Source organism: Leiobunum rupestre, chromosome 5 (genome assembly GCF_980474605.1).
Source record: "Leiobunum rupestre chromosome 5, qqLeiRupe1.1.hap1, whole genome shotgun sequence".
Lineage (NCBI taxonomy): Eukaryota > Metazoa > Arthropoda > Arachnida > Opiliones > Sclerosomatidae > Leiobunum > Leiobunum rupestre.
In genome coordinates, this window is record NC_143388.1 from 55,581,059 (window position 1) to 55,597,009 (window position 15,951).

The 15,951-nt window shown below is 34.3% G+C and overlaps 2 protein-coding genes and 1 long non-coding RNA gene across 5 annotated transcripts; 1 reads left to right on the forward strand and 2 right to left on the reverse strand.

Moving 5' to 3' along the window:
• Window positions 1–3,412: 3,412 nt before the first annotated feature.
• Window positions 3,413–8,349, forward strand: LOC149945326 (uncharacterized). The gene is made up of 5 exons (XM_090174348.1): window positions 3,413–3,487; window positions 3,578–3,724; window positions 4,783–4,945; window positions 5,575–5,685; window positions 7,818–8,349. Exons 1-5 carry the CDS (start codon window positions 3,436–3,438, stop codon window positions 8,197–8,199), a joined length of 855 nt encoding a protein of 284 aa, XP_090030474.1. The 5' UTR covers window positions 3,413–3,435; the 3' UTR covers window positions 8,200–8,349.
• Window positions 8,350–8,735: 386 nt separating this feature from the next.
• On the reverse strand, window positions 8,736–9,108 carry LOC149945327 (uncharacterized). Its single transcript, XR_016480782.1, has 3 exons — window positions 9,088–9,108; window positions 8,965–9,030; window positions 8,736–8,780 (listed from the first exon to the last, which is right to left on the reverse strand). It is a non-coding gene; the product is annotated as an uncharacterized LOC149945327 (long non-coding RNA).
• A 1,702-nt stretch (window positions 9,109–10,810) lies between these two features.
• Ntmt (N-terminal methyltransferase) lies at window positions 10,811–13,391 on the reverse strand. 3 transcript variants are annotated; one of them, XM_090174352.1, is made up of 4 exons: window positions 13,373–13,391; window positions 12,758–12,902; window positions 12,326–12,518; window positions 10,811–11,249 (listed from the first exon to the last, which is right to left on the reverse strand). In XM_090174352.1, the coding sequence occupies exons 2-4, from the start codon at window positions 12,899–12,901 to the stop codon at window positions 10,930–10,932; spliced, it is 657 nt and encodes a 218-aa protein (XP_090030478.1). In that variant the 5' UTR covers window position 12,902; window positions 13,373–13,391; the 3' UTR covers window positions 10,811–10,929. The 3 variants fall into 3 exon arrangements, with proteins under 3 accessions (XP_090030478.1, XP_090030475.1, XP_090030476.1); XM_090174349.1 differs by lacking the exon at window positions 13,373–13,391 and adding an exon at window positions 12,989–13,355; XM_090174350.1 differs by lacking the exon at window positions 13,373–13,391 and adding an exon at window positions 12,975–13,354.
• Window positions 13,392–15,951: the final 2,560 nt, after the last annotated feature.

Here is a 15,951-nt window from a genome sequence, read left to right on the forward strand (position 1 = left end):
CTTCCGCAAAATTCTGAATTTCTTACGTTAAATTTAATATTTTTTTAAATTTGGTTTTATCTATTTAAACCTTTATTGTAGAGCTTTCAAATCTTTAATCTAATTTTTAATGGAATCTAACCACCTCGTATAGGCCTCTGTGGTTGCCCGCAGAGTTTTATTTTGCGAAATATTATTATTATTAAATCAACAAACCTTTCTAGCTTGAATATTTTTTATATATAGACGCGTCATCAGTCATGATATTTTAAAATTACTGTGCAATAACACATTAATTGGTATAAACTAGATAGTAACAAAATTTGCAAATAGCATTTTTTTTAATGAAGGTCTATTAATTAATTAAGCAAAAACGTATTAAATGGTTTTTCCAAATGAATTTCAATGATTTTCTCGAAATGGACTTTCGGTCCTAGATGCGTTTTCGCTAATTAAAGCAGTGGTGACGTCCCTATACTGAAAACGTCAAAGGGTACAAAATAATACGTAACGCAAGTAAAATTTTTATAATCATATTGTGAGTATAAAAAATATATGACTAAATTATTATTTGAAATAATGGTCAAATCTTTTTTCATGGAAATTTAAATGACTGATTAAAAGAGATTACTGTGATTAAAAAACAATGAGAAGATCACACGGTATAAATTTTTATTCGGAGACGTTTCGAGCCGTGGCCCTTTATCAATCCATTTTTTAAGCCTATTAATATAAATTTAAAAAACACGAGATTTTAAAGCATTTCGCGTGAGGCGCATGTGTGACAAAAAAAAAAGAAATAACGTGAAACAAAACAGATACCAAATGGAATAAATACTACAATAAAAATTAATTTTAAACATTAAGTAGACCCCAGTTGAGTTATTTATTTCTGAACAGCCTCTATCTAAATTTAAAGTACCCTTTTTTCGAATAAATATGCCTTCTAAGAATTTTCTCATATACCAATTTGATTCTCTCCTTAGAATTTTGAAATCATCCCATTTTTATCGAGTGAGAGTCATTTTCCCAAATATGCTTCGCAATACCATTTGTCAAATCACAGTTCTTTATACAAATTTTATGTTCTTTAATTCTATCGGTAATTGAACGTTTGCTTTCTCCAATGTATACATTAGAACACGAGCAGGGAATTTCATAAATTACACCTCGTAAATTTTCTCCGAAAATTTTTGGTTTTAATTTTGAAAGTTGTTTTCCTAATGTGATAGTGGTTTTCGAAGCTAGGTTTATACCAAATGGTTTTATAATAAGTTTTAATTTTTCCGTCGTGTTCTTCATGTATAGGAGAACCAATGTTTTTAATTTTCCAGAATCAACTGGTTTTAAATTTTGAACTATATTTTGGTTCAGAATAGAAGTCTCCAAATTTTTAGGATAGTCCGAGCTTGTTCATTGATTAGTTATAATTTGTTTATCTAAAATGGGATTATCAGATATTTTCTCAATGTGGCTTTTAAGACCCTTTATCACTGATGTTTTCACATGGTGAGGATGATTGGAATTGAAATTTAGAAACGGTTTTGAATGAGTTGGTTTTTGGTACATCGTGAAACATAAAACTAAAAACGATAATCGACCAGAGTTTTCTAATTCTAAAGTAAATTTAATTTTCGAATTAATATTATTAATAGATTGGTGAAAAGCGTCTAAATTTTGTCTATTGCCTGACCACACAAAGAAAATATCGTCCATAAAACGTCTTCCAAATTCTCAACAAATAAATTGGCAATGATCGGGGATGATTATCGGGGTGATTATTAGATTGAGATATGAAATAAGTTGATATGGGACACAGGGCCGTGCAGACGGGGGAAAAGTGGGAGGGGGGGGGGCAAGAAACCCATTGTCCCGTTGAAAAGGGCCCATGAGGGACTGTTAGAGGGCCCGTAAGCTGAAGGTGCCCATGGGAAAAGTTCAAGGGGGGGGGGGGGTGCAAATTGAAGACCCACGAAAGCTCGGCACGGCCCTGATGTGACAAGATTTAATCTTAAATTACAAATAATCATTAATGATAATTTTCAATTATAGGTAATTTCTCAGTTGAACTCGGTTGATGTTAATTCACCAGTACATATTTACATAAGTTTATAATATTTTACATAAGTCTGTCACTTCCTATGTTTTACATGCAAAACTTTTACTGACAGCTAGATACGAGAGAGACTTTATAATGGACTTCGGTGACGGTTTGCGTCTGCTCGTTATCGTGTCTAGCGGGGCGATTTTCGTACCATGATGACGTCACTCTGCGATTAGCTCTTACGAGACGTTAGTAAAATATTTTCCAAAGTGATATACTTATTGAAAAATATTATAGACGTATGATATTTATAATACCTGAGTTTCAAATATATAACTAGATATAGCCATAGGACCCTTTCTATTGCTTTAATTCTAATTTCCTTACAGAACCTTTTTGCGACAAAGATACTCTCTTGAAGTTACCGTCCTTGGTGAATAATTTTCTTTAAGAATATAATCCTAATATCGGAGAGCCCGTTCTGCAGTCGTGAGGAACTTTGCCTTTGTTTTGAAGCCCGCGTGCGAATCACGCAAGCCAAAAAAACATATTTGGGCTCGTGCCGCCGAATTTTATTTTTTATTTTATCAATTAAGTGTAATATTCCACCGATCGGAAACCAGATATTTTGGCTTAGGCGCAATAGCTATGAAAATCAGTTCCGTTGTAAATCTCGTTAATTGTCATACTTATTGTTATTATGTTACTTATGATATGGCCTATTGAATCTTTCCATTATTTCCATTAATTATAGTCCTTTTTTCATCATTTATTTGAAATCAACACGCTTTCTCCTATTCACTTCCGCAAGAGAGCTTTACAACGAAAACCAACTTCAAGATTGAGTTGAGAATAATAATTAGCATTTCCGTACCCAAAAAACTACTATTCGAAGTTATGGGATTTCGAAGTTATGGGAATTCAAAGTTATGGGAATTCAAAGTTATGGGAATTTAAAGTTATGGGAATTCGAAGTTATGGGAATTCAAAGTTATGGGAATTCGAAGTTATGGAAATTCGAAGTTATGGGAATTTGGTTCGAAGATATGAGAATTCTACGTAATGGGAATTCTGAGTTATGGGAATTCGGAGAAATGGGAATTCGGCGATATGGGAATTTATGGGAATTTTGTATTCGAAGCAGGCTTGGAAATAAGGTTTATTTCTAAACTGGTCTATTTGGCCAGTGACTCCCAACTCTTGAATTATTTAAGTGGTCACGTAGACCAGTTGGTTAATAATACGGTAGATAATTTTGAATTAATAAACTGGACACTGGACCAGTGAACCTCTAGCTTTTGAATAAAAAAACTGGTCCGAGCAATTAAAAAACTGGTCTTTGACCCAGTGACCACCGCTTATTTCCAAGCCTGATTCGGAGTTGTGATTTTCGAAATTATGAGTCGTTCCCGATGAAACTGTCTGGTAATTGTCTGCTACAGGAGCTCCAGATCATCCGAATTCGTAATTTCCATTTGCGAATGAATTGAAAACCTTTTAATGCCAAAAATTACTGTTAAACATTTGTCAACCAATTCAATAAAATGTTTTTAGGACCTTTGAAACGTGCCAACACCGAGCGGTTTGTGGAAGAGGTTAGAAAGCATCGATGTTTGTGGGATACAACTTATCCAAGCTACAAACAACCGTTAGTCAAAGAAAGTCACTGGGAGATAGTAGGATCTACATTTTCAATTTCCAGTAAGAAAAGTTTGGTTATAATATTTATCTATTAGAGATAAATGTTATTTGATTGAAACATGTACCTTTTCTGAGGGGCTAACCACTTTAACCACTTGTTGTAAATCATGTACACGCTGACTGAAGTGCTTGTGGTAATCGCTCTTTAATAATTTTGTAAGGTTATCTTGGATAACAATGTGTTACGGTGCTGCTGAAAAGAACCTGGAGCTCTCTTATGCCGACATTGTCAGAATCCAACTTTGTAAAACTATTGGTTCTGAATTTGGGAAATTTTTCCATGATTTTATGTTGGGTTTTTGAAAAGACAGTCTTACGCATGCAGCTGGAATCTCTCTTGTTACTCTTGATTCTCTTCACCCTCTTCTCCTCAAATTTGCCTGGTCCTATTCCACATGTCAAACACTCTCTATTTAGCGGTTTGAAGAGATGTTTGTGACTTGATAAAGCTCATGAAGTTAATACCCTGCAGCACTATAAAAAATTTCATTAGATGCTTGGCTTTGAAAAATTGATTTGTGTTTAAATGTGCTGAAACATCGAAATAAGTTGCCTACTGACTTAACAATTCTTTTTTTCAATTTATTTTTGTTACTGTATTTGAATTTCTTATTGTTAAAACATTTTATTTTACATATTCAATTATTTGTATTGTCCTAGTTAGTGGTTAGCCCCTTAACCTTTGTTGGTTTCCGCATATTTTTATAATTTAAATATAGTTAATTGGAAAATAGTTCAGGGTAACTAACATCATATAGTGATTTATAAAACTATAATATCAGGAAAATATGATTTCTAAGTAAATATTCCCAATAAGGGTTAAATATTTTACCTTTAAAATATTTTTATTAGAACAAACATGGTATTGGCCAAAGGTCTTAGACACTAAAATATTGATAGTATGAAAGTCTAGTAATACATAAAATACTTAAGTAGTTTTGTGTGCTCACTGTGATGATGATGTAATTTAACATCTATAACATTGTTTCCTTTGTTGAAATTTTAGCCTGTTTTTTGATAATATTTTATTAATTTTCAAGTAATTTTATTTGCAATAGCTGATGATGCTAGAAAAAAATGGAGAGGATTAAGAGATCGCTATGTTAAAGAAAAACGAGCTTGTAATAATAGATTACAAGATGAAGTTGAAAGGCTAGGACCCAGGTGGCACTTGTATCCAAAATTAGACGGTTTTCTAGGAGCAGTTGGTTTTGATAGAGAGTAAGTTAATTACTGACAGTGGCCTTAAAGCCATAGTGAGTCGAGTACAGTAACTAAGTTTAAATTTTGGTTATTTTATTCTATATCAAGGGCTTGTTTTCAGTTCTAAACTAAATCCAGTTTTATCCAGTGCTCGAAGTGGACTTATTCACGAAACGGAATGTGTTTCCTTTCAAAGCTTCTGATTATTCTGAAAAACTGGAGCTGTGCAATAAAAAATAATCTTTACGAATCAGAATGACATGAGGAAAATTTTTAAGAAATGTAACGGCGTTCCAGTCCATTTTGAGCACTGGTTTTATCTATATTAATTTAATTAAAGTAAGTCAGAGAAAAGGGCTTATATTTGACTGAAAATGTTGAAATTCAAATACTTGCACACAGTTCTGACTATTTAAATTATATTTATTTATGGAACTTATAAAGTTACATAGGCTATTCCGGAATAAAAGGCATGACTTGATATGAATCATGTAGCGGGGAAATATGGAAAAAAAATTATCTTTAAATTGGGGAACCGTTACTGTATTCACTAACTTTTGGCACTAGGCAGTGCGTATGATTTTTTTTAATTAAGGTGTGGCAAAGAAATTTAAAATACCAAATTGTTATTGAACTTTTCTAAATAGGTGTGAAAGTGATGATGTATCTGAATCGTCACTTAGCTTCGCTCATGATCAAAATGACAATTCTGTTACTGAAGTTTCTAACGAGAAAATTACAGAAGCTGAAGGAGAAAAGTTAGTAAAATTTTTAATTCGTAGTTTAATTAAATTATGTAATGTGTTTCTTAGACACAAATATTCATCTTTGTATACCCCTAATATTATTAGCTACAAACATGTATCTTTGCAGGCTTCGCTGATTTTTCAAAATTCATTTTGGAAGAAAAATAGTTTAAGGCAAATTTTTTGTTTATTTTCTAAAATTAATTCAGGAGATAAATTTATTTATAATTAAAGGGTGTCCAGGGTCAGAAAAAAATAAGTACGTTATGGTGGTCACACTAGATGGACACCTCTCTTAAAGGGAGTATGAACTAAATCGAAAAATTGTCAGCTAACACTCGCTAGTCCGTTTTAGTTAAGTTGTCCATTAGCCAAAGAACCTATTTATTCTGCTTTTGAAGTTTAAAGTTCAATTTTTCACTAGAAAACATTCCGAATTTACCATATTTTGTTATTTTCTATCTAGTTGTCTCTCATGCTATATTAAGTATTTGTGATTCTCACCAGGCGGAACTATTTCTTACTTTCCTCGTTTTTTCTCTCCCAACATTTTTAGGTTTTGATGGGAATAGAAACTAAATCGAAAACAAATTGCTTAGCACTGCTAGCCACTGGTGAATCTGCAAACAGAATTTCATACATACTTTAACATTCAGTTTGAACTATGCTACTGTTACACTTTGGAACCATTTCCTTGTTCATTCCTATAATGCCAAATCCAAGTTTTATCACTTTTGAATAATAATCAGTGCCTGGCTTAATCCCACCTACAAACTGGCTAAGTAGCTCCAGTAGTAGATCCATATTTTTAAAATATGTCAGTGGTAGTTCAGAGGGGGATAAAACTTTCTAATGAATATTTAACTGTACATTATGAAAGATAAATTTTTAAACTTAGTATTTGTGGAATTGGCTAAAGTTTCAATCATGCTGATTTGCACGGCCCTAATGTTTTTATGTTCAGTGCCGTAATGAAGTTCCAGGATCTTAATGTGACAAAGTAAATGAATTATGCCCTTTGTCCTTCTGCATTGAGTTTGCAAGTTCTCTCCCCACTGGTTTAAGGGGTTTTCCCCCGAGCTCTTCGGTTTCCCCTTCCATAAAAACTTGTTGAGGTTAACGGTAATAGTGAGTGTAGGGAGCTGTTGGCTCGATCGCGTGGCATGCAGGGCTTGCCACCACCCTCCTACGCATTGTAACCCGGCCACCTGAATTAATGGCTTCAAAAGTCGCATGATGACTTAGGCCTAAGGTGGTGCCTTGGGTATTAGCCTAGCTGATTATTATTATTATTATTATAGCACATGCTATGCTTTTCATTTGTAAAAGCTGGTTAACATTGACAGTACCATCTTCCAATTAGTAGTCTTGAGATTAAACCTATGTAGGTATAAATTATAAATTTGGTAAGGGAAATTTTAGTTTTTTCCCCATATTGCCCCTAAATTTCAATATAATGGTTTAACTCACTTTTATGAGTGTAGAATTAGCGAACTATTCATTATAGTCCAATGCTGCCCTCAGCTTGGACTTGCTTGGCTAGCTTAGAACAGTACATTGGATCAAAAGACTTGTTAAGTAAAAACGTAAGGGTCTGTATTAAAAGATAATATTTATAATTAGGAAAACGAGACCTTTTTACACTAGATCATTTTGAGTGATCTAGCAAAGAGACTACTCGTCATAGGAAAATTCTAAAACCACAATCAGTTTCCTGACATTTCAAACATTCTATCTGTCATCATTTCAAGTTGATTTTGGTTAGTTTTAAGTATTAAATTGAAAGCGAAGAAAATAATTTTTATGATTGCATGGAGCCTCTCAATGCTCATGGAGAATGTGGTTTGGGGAAAGACAAAGATATAAATTGAACAGCGGCAGGCAATGACAAAGTTGGGGCAAAACTTTAGGGGTTGTGTTGGAGGCAGAGAAACAGATTAAAATAATTTCACCATGTGCAAATCTTTCGCTATTATACTTAGTTTCCATTAGTGTGTGAAAAGTCCTGCATATATACTTCAGCAAATGTAAAGGTTTTATGCTCATTAAAAAAACATTACGTACCCTAGTTGAAACTAAGCTAAAACTGGAAATGCTACATGGTTCATACCATGAAAATTCATTTTCATTCTTGTTTTTTGCAGGGGTACAGGACCTCCAAGACCCATTTTGCAAGGAACAAGTGGCAGTGATAATGATAGACAAATTCCTAGTAAATTTTACCCTACGAGTTTTAAGTTAAAGAAAAGAAAACTGCTTCCCGTACAACAACCTGCCCCGAAATTTCTTATTGATGATACTGGCTCTAAGAAAATAGTGCAAATGCTTGATGTTGCAAATAAAAGTCTGAAAAGGATAGCATTTAACAGTGACAAAAATCAGGACGAACTCGATTATTACTTCAGAAGTTTATTAGAACGTGTTCGGAAGCTTCCACCTAATAAGCAAAGACATGCCCGTTTAAAATTTGAAACTGTTCTCTTTGAGATTGAAGAAGAAACAAGCCAAGCTGATTTGGCTGTATGACTAATTTAAATACTACGGATAACAGGTTCATAAAGGTGGCATGAGAAATAAAATTGAATACTTAGGAATGAGTTACGTCACTTAAAATTTACAAAATGAACTTTGTAATTTAAATATTTTTAATAAAGTTTGTTTCTTTTTAATTATGAAGACCTTTGAGTTTGTTAATGGTTTAATAATTATCAGCTAAGTTAATACCCAAGGCACTACCTTAGGCGCAAATCAGGCGTATTTTAAGGTTTGGGTCCACTTGGGCAGTTTTCATTTGCGCAGTTTCCATTTGCGCACTTCCCACTTCCGCAGTTTTCGTTTGCGCACGTTCCCATTTGCGGAATTGCTATTTGCGCAGCTCCCCATTTGCGCAATTTACCATTTGCGCGCTTTTTCCCCGCTTGCGCGGTTTTCCTGTTGCGCAGATTTGTTATTTGAACGGTTTTCCCATTTGCCGGGATTTTTATGACTTAAATATTTACTATTAATCCTTTTTCCTAGAAAAAGGGTTATTTCTGGCAGGTAAATTTTAACATTACCTTGTTTACCATGCAGCTGCGCTGCTAGTGTTTGTTTAATGTCCGGTTGGGCTGTAAATACCAAAAAAAATTAGGTTTTTCTTAGTTAAAATAGCATTCGTTGAATTAGTCTCCTGGGAAAATATATATAGTCCAACAGCGACTCGAAGCTTCTCGGCCTTTAGGCTAAGATCATAGTGTAGTAACTGTTTACTGACAGTTCCAGCTTTAAGGACGATTTTAATGATGGACATACCTCTTAAACAATTGTAGGCGGCACAATAAAAACGATACAATAAAAAATAAAAACGATGTTTAAAATCTAAAATAAACAGGAATTAAAAAATGTTTCAATTTCAGATAAAAATGCTGCTAATACCTTAACACCACTTTTAAAATGGCTTCTGTCGTAGGACAATATACGTCCTCTGTAGTAGAACACCTATATGAAAACGGTGCCTACGCGGCTGCGGCGCGCCCGGCTCACCTAACTGTTGCGCGCTAGCCTTGATATAACTACCTCTATATAAAAACTATTTCATTGAAATGGCCTCCAATATAGGACAGTAAGCGTCCTGTATTTCGTAGGAATGGCCTCTGTCATAGGACAGTTACGTCCTATGTGAGAGGCCAATACCAAGATATTTCGTTAAAAACCTCTGTCGTAGAACACCTCCTATATGAAAACGGTGCCTACGCGCCTGCGGCGCGCCCGGCTAACCTAACCGTTAAAAAATATTCTTTCTTACCCCTAGGAAACATGCAGTGCAATTAAAAAGGTGCATTTTTGGTGGAAGGCACTAAATTTAAATAGCAGCCAATATACTGTCCTCAGTGTTACAGATACTACATTTTATTTCAGCCTAAAGGCTGAGAAGCTACGATTCGCTTGTCGACCGAAGATTTATTCCCAACAAAATAATTCAACAACCGATATGTCAACTTCAAACAACTTTAAATTATTGGTATGGACAGCGCGACCGGTAATTAAAAAGACACCAGCAGCACAGGTGGTAAACAAGGTTACGTTAAAAATAAACTACCTGAAAAAATCTTATTTCAAGGAAAATTGCTTAATATAGAATATTTAATGCCTTTAAAATTTGGTGACTGGGTTACAGTGAGCAGAAGGGTGGTGGAAAACCTTTCATGCCACAAGGGCCAACAGCTACCTACACTAAGTATTAATTTATAACGAAAGAGAAAACCAGTGGGGAAAGAACTTTTAAATTCAATGTAGTAGTTGTTCCGAGTTTTCACCCAGTGCCAAAAGCTGGTATGGAGCCCTTCTCCTCTTGCCCGCCACCCAATCTAAGAGTGGACTATAATTTCTCTAGTACATAGTATAATAACATTTACTGTAAAAAATGTAAATCTGCTTGCAAAAGCGACAATTAGGATGTGTCAATGGGATAGTTTTTCCACTGAAAGTAGGGTACGTTGAAAAGAAAAACAAAAAGTGCCACATCAACAGAACATGAAAGCATAAGACATCCACTGTTGAATAGAATATTACCAAAAGTCGATATTTACTTATGGTTTTACCTAAGAGCTACAAAAACAGCACCCCACACAAGGAGAGCGCAACCCGTCAAAAGACATGCATTTTCTTGTGTTCATTTTTCATTGGTTAAACGCTTTAACGCTTGCTGCCAGTGGAAGGGGAAAATTCGAAAATTGTCTTTCCCCTTTCCGTAAAACGTTCCGCGTAAAGGTTTGGCCAATGAAATTTGTACCCAACTGCATTAGCAAGTTAAAAGGCTAGCTGCGTTTTCCCTGTGTTTGTTGCTCCTAGGCCCTACAATACTAGTTAAACAGCAAAATGTCCGCAATACATTGTAAAATGTTTCCCTGTTTCTGATCAGGGCAAAAGCACAAGAGGCCATGAAAACAATTTGTGTAGAAATATGCAAAAATTTTAGGGATAAAAGTGTAATATTCAATGCTGTAGAACTTTGGAATCAACTCCCAAATGAACTTAAATCAAGTATGTTAGTCTCTCTAAACGCCAGATCCCTGAGTATTTGAATAAAAAGTGTGTTAAACAATAATTCTAAATAATTTTACTGACCAGGATTTTTGTAAATGGTTTTTTCTTCAAATTTATTCCAATAAAGAAGCATTTTATTATTATTATCATTACAGTATGTATCAAAATTCAAAAAGATATTTTATAAATTGTACTATAAACGAAACAACTTTTAAAATTTAAAATGCATCATTATGACAATGCATACATCCTAACTTCGTAAAGAAGACTAGGAAATTTGTACTGCTTTCTTTCACTTAGTACTCTCAATTGGGCTAACTCAAATAACTTGTATAATTGTTCCTTTGGACGTGTTACACCACCGTCTTGATGATCATTGTCCAATTCGCCGGATGATACATTATCTTTTATGACAATTATTCCATTATCTTTTAAGCCACGTTTACACCTTACTAAGAACTTAACAAAATCTACATCCGTTAAATATCCGATTACCCACTGAATCCAAATAACATCATAAACTCCATTTTCAGGTGCAAAATCCTGTAATCCTGCAATATAAATTATACATTAATGGTCTTCAAACTTTTTAATTGTGCTTGAAAGTTTGAATTCAAGAGATCAAACTTATATAGGTACATAATATAAGCAATACAATATCTAAAAATATATAAAAGGCCATGTACCAATACAAAGGTACAATAATAATAGGCATGTGCGAGTACTCGATCAAAGCCTTAGTTGAAAAGCTCAAAATGGTTCAAGCCTCAAATTGAGGCCCAGGCTTAACTTTCGAGTACTTGAAACTATTATTATTACCACGAGCTTTTAAAAATTTGGGGAAAAGCTATTAAAAAAATTCCCTTTGGTCCTGCCTTAAGATCTCTTAATGGGTGAGGTACAAGTCCTAGTTATATCTGATTGGTCACTGATTTTAATGTAGAAAACAAAACCAAAACCATAAGCTACATATTGTAAGGTGCCCTCACTGTTTATGGTCAATTTGGCGGTTCATCAGTCCACTATTTTCTTGTTGTAATCCCTTGTACGGCCAGTTATTAATTTAGACTTCACAAATATGGCTTCAAATAAACGTAAGAAAGCTCTGGCAGTAAATATTCTTTTAATAGTGATGAAAGTGAAAATTCTAGTTTAAATGATTCCTCATCTGATAAAAGTGCAAGTTCTACAAGTTCTGATGAAATACAGCTAAGCCTAATTATTAGAATACTCTAAACCCCCTTTTTAAACTAAGCCTAAAAGCTTGAAAGCTCGATAAAATTTTAAATACTCTTGAAAAATTAAACCCAAAAAAACAAGGCTCGCACATGCCTAAAGGGAAGCGATAAATTACCTTACTTTATTTAATGGTACTGCGTTTTAAAAATTAAATTCTTTAGTCTTTTCTATCATTTTGTCATATAATTTCCAGCGTTGCTAATATATGATTAATAATATTGTAGCTGATGTCTGTTATCAAAATATTAATCCCAGTGAAATTACGACTAAAATAATTTATAAATTCTATCTAGGATTATTATGAAACACAAATTAAATTTAAAAAAAGACAATCATGTTTTTAATTTAGAGCATACAAATTAGAATAATTAAGTGAGTTTATACTCACCAGAGCAAAACCGATTTGAAATTTTCTTGTTTAATGGTTCTCCAACATAATCATGAACTTCATCTAAAAATGTTTGATTTTGTTCCACCAAGTCGACTTTATCAAAATGCCTTAGTAATAGATGTTTAGTTATCCTTCCAATTCCAGCCCCGCAGTCGAGAGCCAAATGTGTGTCTAATGGTCGTTTTTTATCCTACAAATGAAAAAAGGATTTTATTTACAATAAATTATAAATTCATTAAAATAACTAAAACATCAACTATACTTTCATATTAAATAATAAAATTACACTATGCAAAAATGGAAAAGACACATTAAGGTTTGACATCCGTTTTACAATGGCCAAACAATCATCTTGGAATATTTCTTCTACACCCTGGTCATGCACACGTTGATAATTTTAGTACATAAGTAGACAAATGTTTAACTAACTTTGATAAACTGCTGTAAAAATCTGGAAGAAGCTTGTACATCAACAATGCTGACTTCAGAAAAGCCACCTAACATACTATCAATTGTTGGTGGCACTTTTTCCCAAAAATCTTTTCCTTTTTGATAATTACCTTGCTCAGCCATCCTATGACAAAAGAGAAACGAAAAATGGATTTCATTTTGTCAGCTACTCATAAGGTAATATAAAGAGACTTACACAACTATACTCACATGGATTAAGAAACAGTATAAAAATCAGGTATAAATTTCACTATTAATCAAATTTTTTTATGTAATTTCTAGCTACTTAGTGTTTAAGTAGACTGTGGAACAACTTAATCTGGCACAAGCTGATCTCTAATTGCCAGTGGAGCTGTAGGTTACTAGGTTTTCATATCATAAAATTTCAACAATAACGTTGATATGGCAGAATTATGTTCTCAGTCACTGCAAGGCTCTAATACATTCAATATTGTCTCACAACTTAAGCTAAAACCTGTTGTCATAAAAGGAAATTTTAGAGCGTTTCATTAATTCAAAATATTTGTAAGTTACAGAGAAAAAAGACAAACCTAATTTGTAAACTTAGACATTTTTTGCAGCCTTTGAAATTACCCCACAAACCTTGAAAATTAGCAGATACTCTAGCAGACGGTGACGGTGTGTCTTCCTTGTTACCACCCATGTTCAGTGAAGCTCAACGGTCTCAACCAGCCTTGGAAATAAGGTTTTTTTTTAAACTGGTCCTTCTGACCAGTGACCGCCTAGCATATGAATTATAAAACTGGTCCTTATGACCAGTGACCCCCTAGCTTATGAATTATTTAACTGGTCTCATATAAAATGTTCTAATGCCATTTATAAGCCTAAAAAACCTATATTACATGTTTAGAAGTTAGATTATGTTGGTAACATTAACTTTACACGTATTCAAAATAGTTAACTTTATTTTATGAGTACCACAAGAATAGTACAATATAGTACTATCTCACCTAAGACTTCTACCATAGCCTAGAAGACCCTCGTAATTTACCGTATTTTCTCTCTTTCTCTAGGCCCCGTAACTCTAGAGTCACCGGGCCGTTACCGCGTAGCCAGGGTAGCCTACTGTACTTGGGGGAAAACGAGCCTAGAGGATTGAGGGTTTGAGGCCGGAGGGGGGTTAGACAGTCTCACTCATTTGAGGGATTCGAGCGAAGGGACTCTTCATAAAACCTCGGCGACGGCGTGCGGCCGCGGCGGTAGTAAGCGGAGTCGCTGTACATAGAAATCCAGTGAATAGGGAAATCGAAATTGATATAAACCTTGAATTAAAAGGTCATCTCCTATTATTTGGAATTATTAAACTGGTCACCTTCTGTTTTTTTTGTTATTATTTCGAATTAATAAACTGGACACGGTAACCAGTGACCCCCCAAATTTTTAATAAATAAACTGGTCTGAGCAATTAATTAACTGGTCTTTGACCACCTGACCACCGTTATTTCCAAGGCTGGTCTCAACGTTGACAACTTTTTTTCACTGAACGGTTTTTGTAATTTCCGGTTTTGATGTCACGTTGGCAACGTTAGCTCAACATACTCAACGATTGAAAGAGCAGGTTTCTTCATTGTTAAACGGAGTCGTGACGTCACGGGATGGCTAGCTGCGGATGACTCAGCAAACGATATTTAAAAAAAAATACAACAATCGTAACAAAGCGTTCAGCAAAAGTCTCAACGGAATTAACGCAAACGTAAGGGTGGTACTCATAAGGGGTAAGGATCATAACGCCAACTCCCCATTACCCCAACCATATGTAACATAATTACTCATAAGTATGCCTCTGTATAATATTTCCATTGAAAAAAATTCAATGAGTTCTTGTATCACGCGGAACATACATTGAGCGGACCCAAAATTCAAAAAAGATTATAATCCTTGCGCTATTCACTAACGTTTTGTTTCACCACGAACCAGAAAAAAGGTGGACTACGTTAGATTTTAACCTTTTTATTCATCCTAGTAATTTTGGGAGTCACACTATTGGCTAGTAACATATTTATTTAAGCCAATGGAAAACCTCTAAATTGAGAAGGAAATTTTTTGCGTCGGAGTTTTAGTCAGCCCAATGTAGCTGAGCGAGTTTATAAATTTCAATAAATTTATTGAAATTTATAAACTCGCTCTGTTTTTGATTCCAACCTTGTAGATGCACCAGAAAAGCTCAACCTGAATTTCAACTATTTTTTCAATAAACCTGCTTCTTTTATTTGACAATGCAAATTTATTTTAGAACGTGAGTCTCCGAGAATTTCATTAATTTGCAAATTAATTACATTAACAGAACTTGACACTATATTGTAGTTCATTTTAGCTAGTAAGCCTTGGTTGTTCAAACCGGTTTTTTACGAAAATAATAGCCGTCGGTTTATCAGACGTAGAGCTAATTATACGACGGCATTATCGGCATTTGAGATTCGATTACGTCAAATATGACATCAAATATGACGTCAAATATTACGTAGGGTACGGATGACGCATTATCTGTGAAACAAACCGTTAGTGAAGAAATAGAGCTAGTGGCATACTTATGAGTAATTATGTTACATATGATTTCAGTATATAGAGTCTCGTGCATTTTCCCACAAGCTGCCTGAAAAAGAAAAATCTGCGCGTGCGCTCCGCTCGGTGCTCTCTAACTTTAACAGTACGATGACTCTAACGTAATCATGTCAGTAGCATAGCCAGGATTTTGTTTCGGGGTGGGGGCACACCATTGAAAAAAAAGTAAAAAAATAAAAATATTTTTACGTACGACCATACGTTTCCCCCTGTGCCCCCCCTGGCTACGCCACTGAATCATGTGACCTCTCGTATTTTACGTTAGATTCATCGTACTGTTAAAGTTTGAGAGCGCGCGCACATTTTTCTTTTGAAATATTATAAGACGCTCTAAGAAATAACGCTTTTATACAATTGTATTAGTTCGTATTATATTATAGAAAGAGCTATTCTATTCATATATCTAGAAAAATTACTCTGAAAACAATTTAACGATTAACGGTTTAAATATTTTTTTCTCAAAACGCCCCAAAAAATTACGTGGTTATTGCTCTCAGGTGAGTTGTCGTTACACCCGAAAATTTGTGGTTTGAGTAGGAGTTTTAACTCTACTGTAACAGTCCAGCAGTTGGTGTTATGGAACGTCGGCG

Bases quoted from the DNA above. Each gene is read 5' to 3' on its own strand.
- Ntmt (XM_090174349.1), bottom strand. The intron at 12,519-12,757 runs GTTAGTTAAACA...TTTCATTTGTAG, and splicing joins TTTTACAGCAGTTTATCAAA to GATAAAAAACGACCATTAGA. The intron at 11,250-12,325 runs GTGAGTATAAAC...TTTATATTGCAG, and splicing joins TTCAAATCGGTTTTGCTCTG to GATTACAGGATTTTGCACCT.
- LOC149945326 (XM_090174348.1), top strand. From the start codon at position 3,436: ATGAAACTGTCTGGTAATTGTCTGCTACAGGAGCTCCAGATCATCCGA. The intron at 3,725-4,782 runs GTAAGAAAAGTT...TATTTGCAATAG, and splicing joins ATCTACATTTTCAATTTCCA to CTGATGATGCTAGAAAAAAA. The intron at 4,946-5,574 runs GTAAGTTAATTA...TTTTCTAAATAG, and splicing joins GCAGTTGGTTTTGATAGAGA to GTGTGAAAGTGATGATGTAT.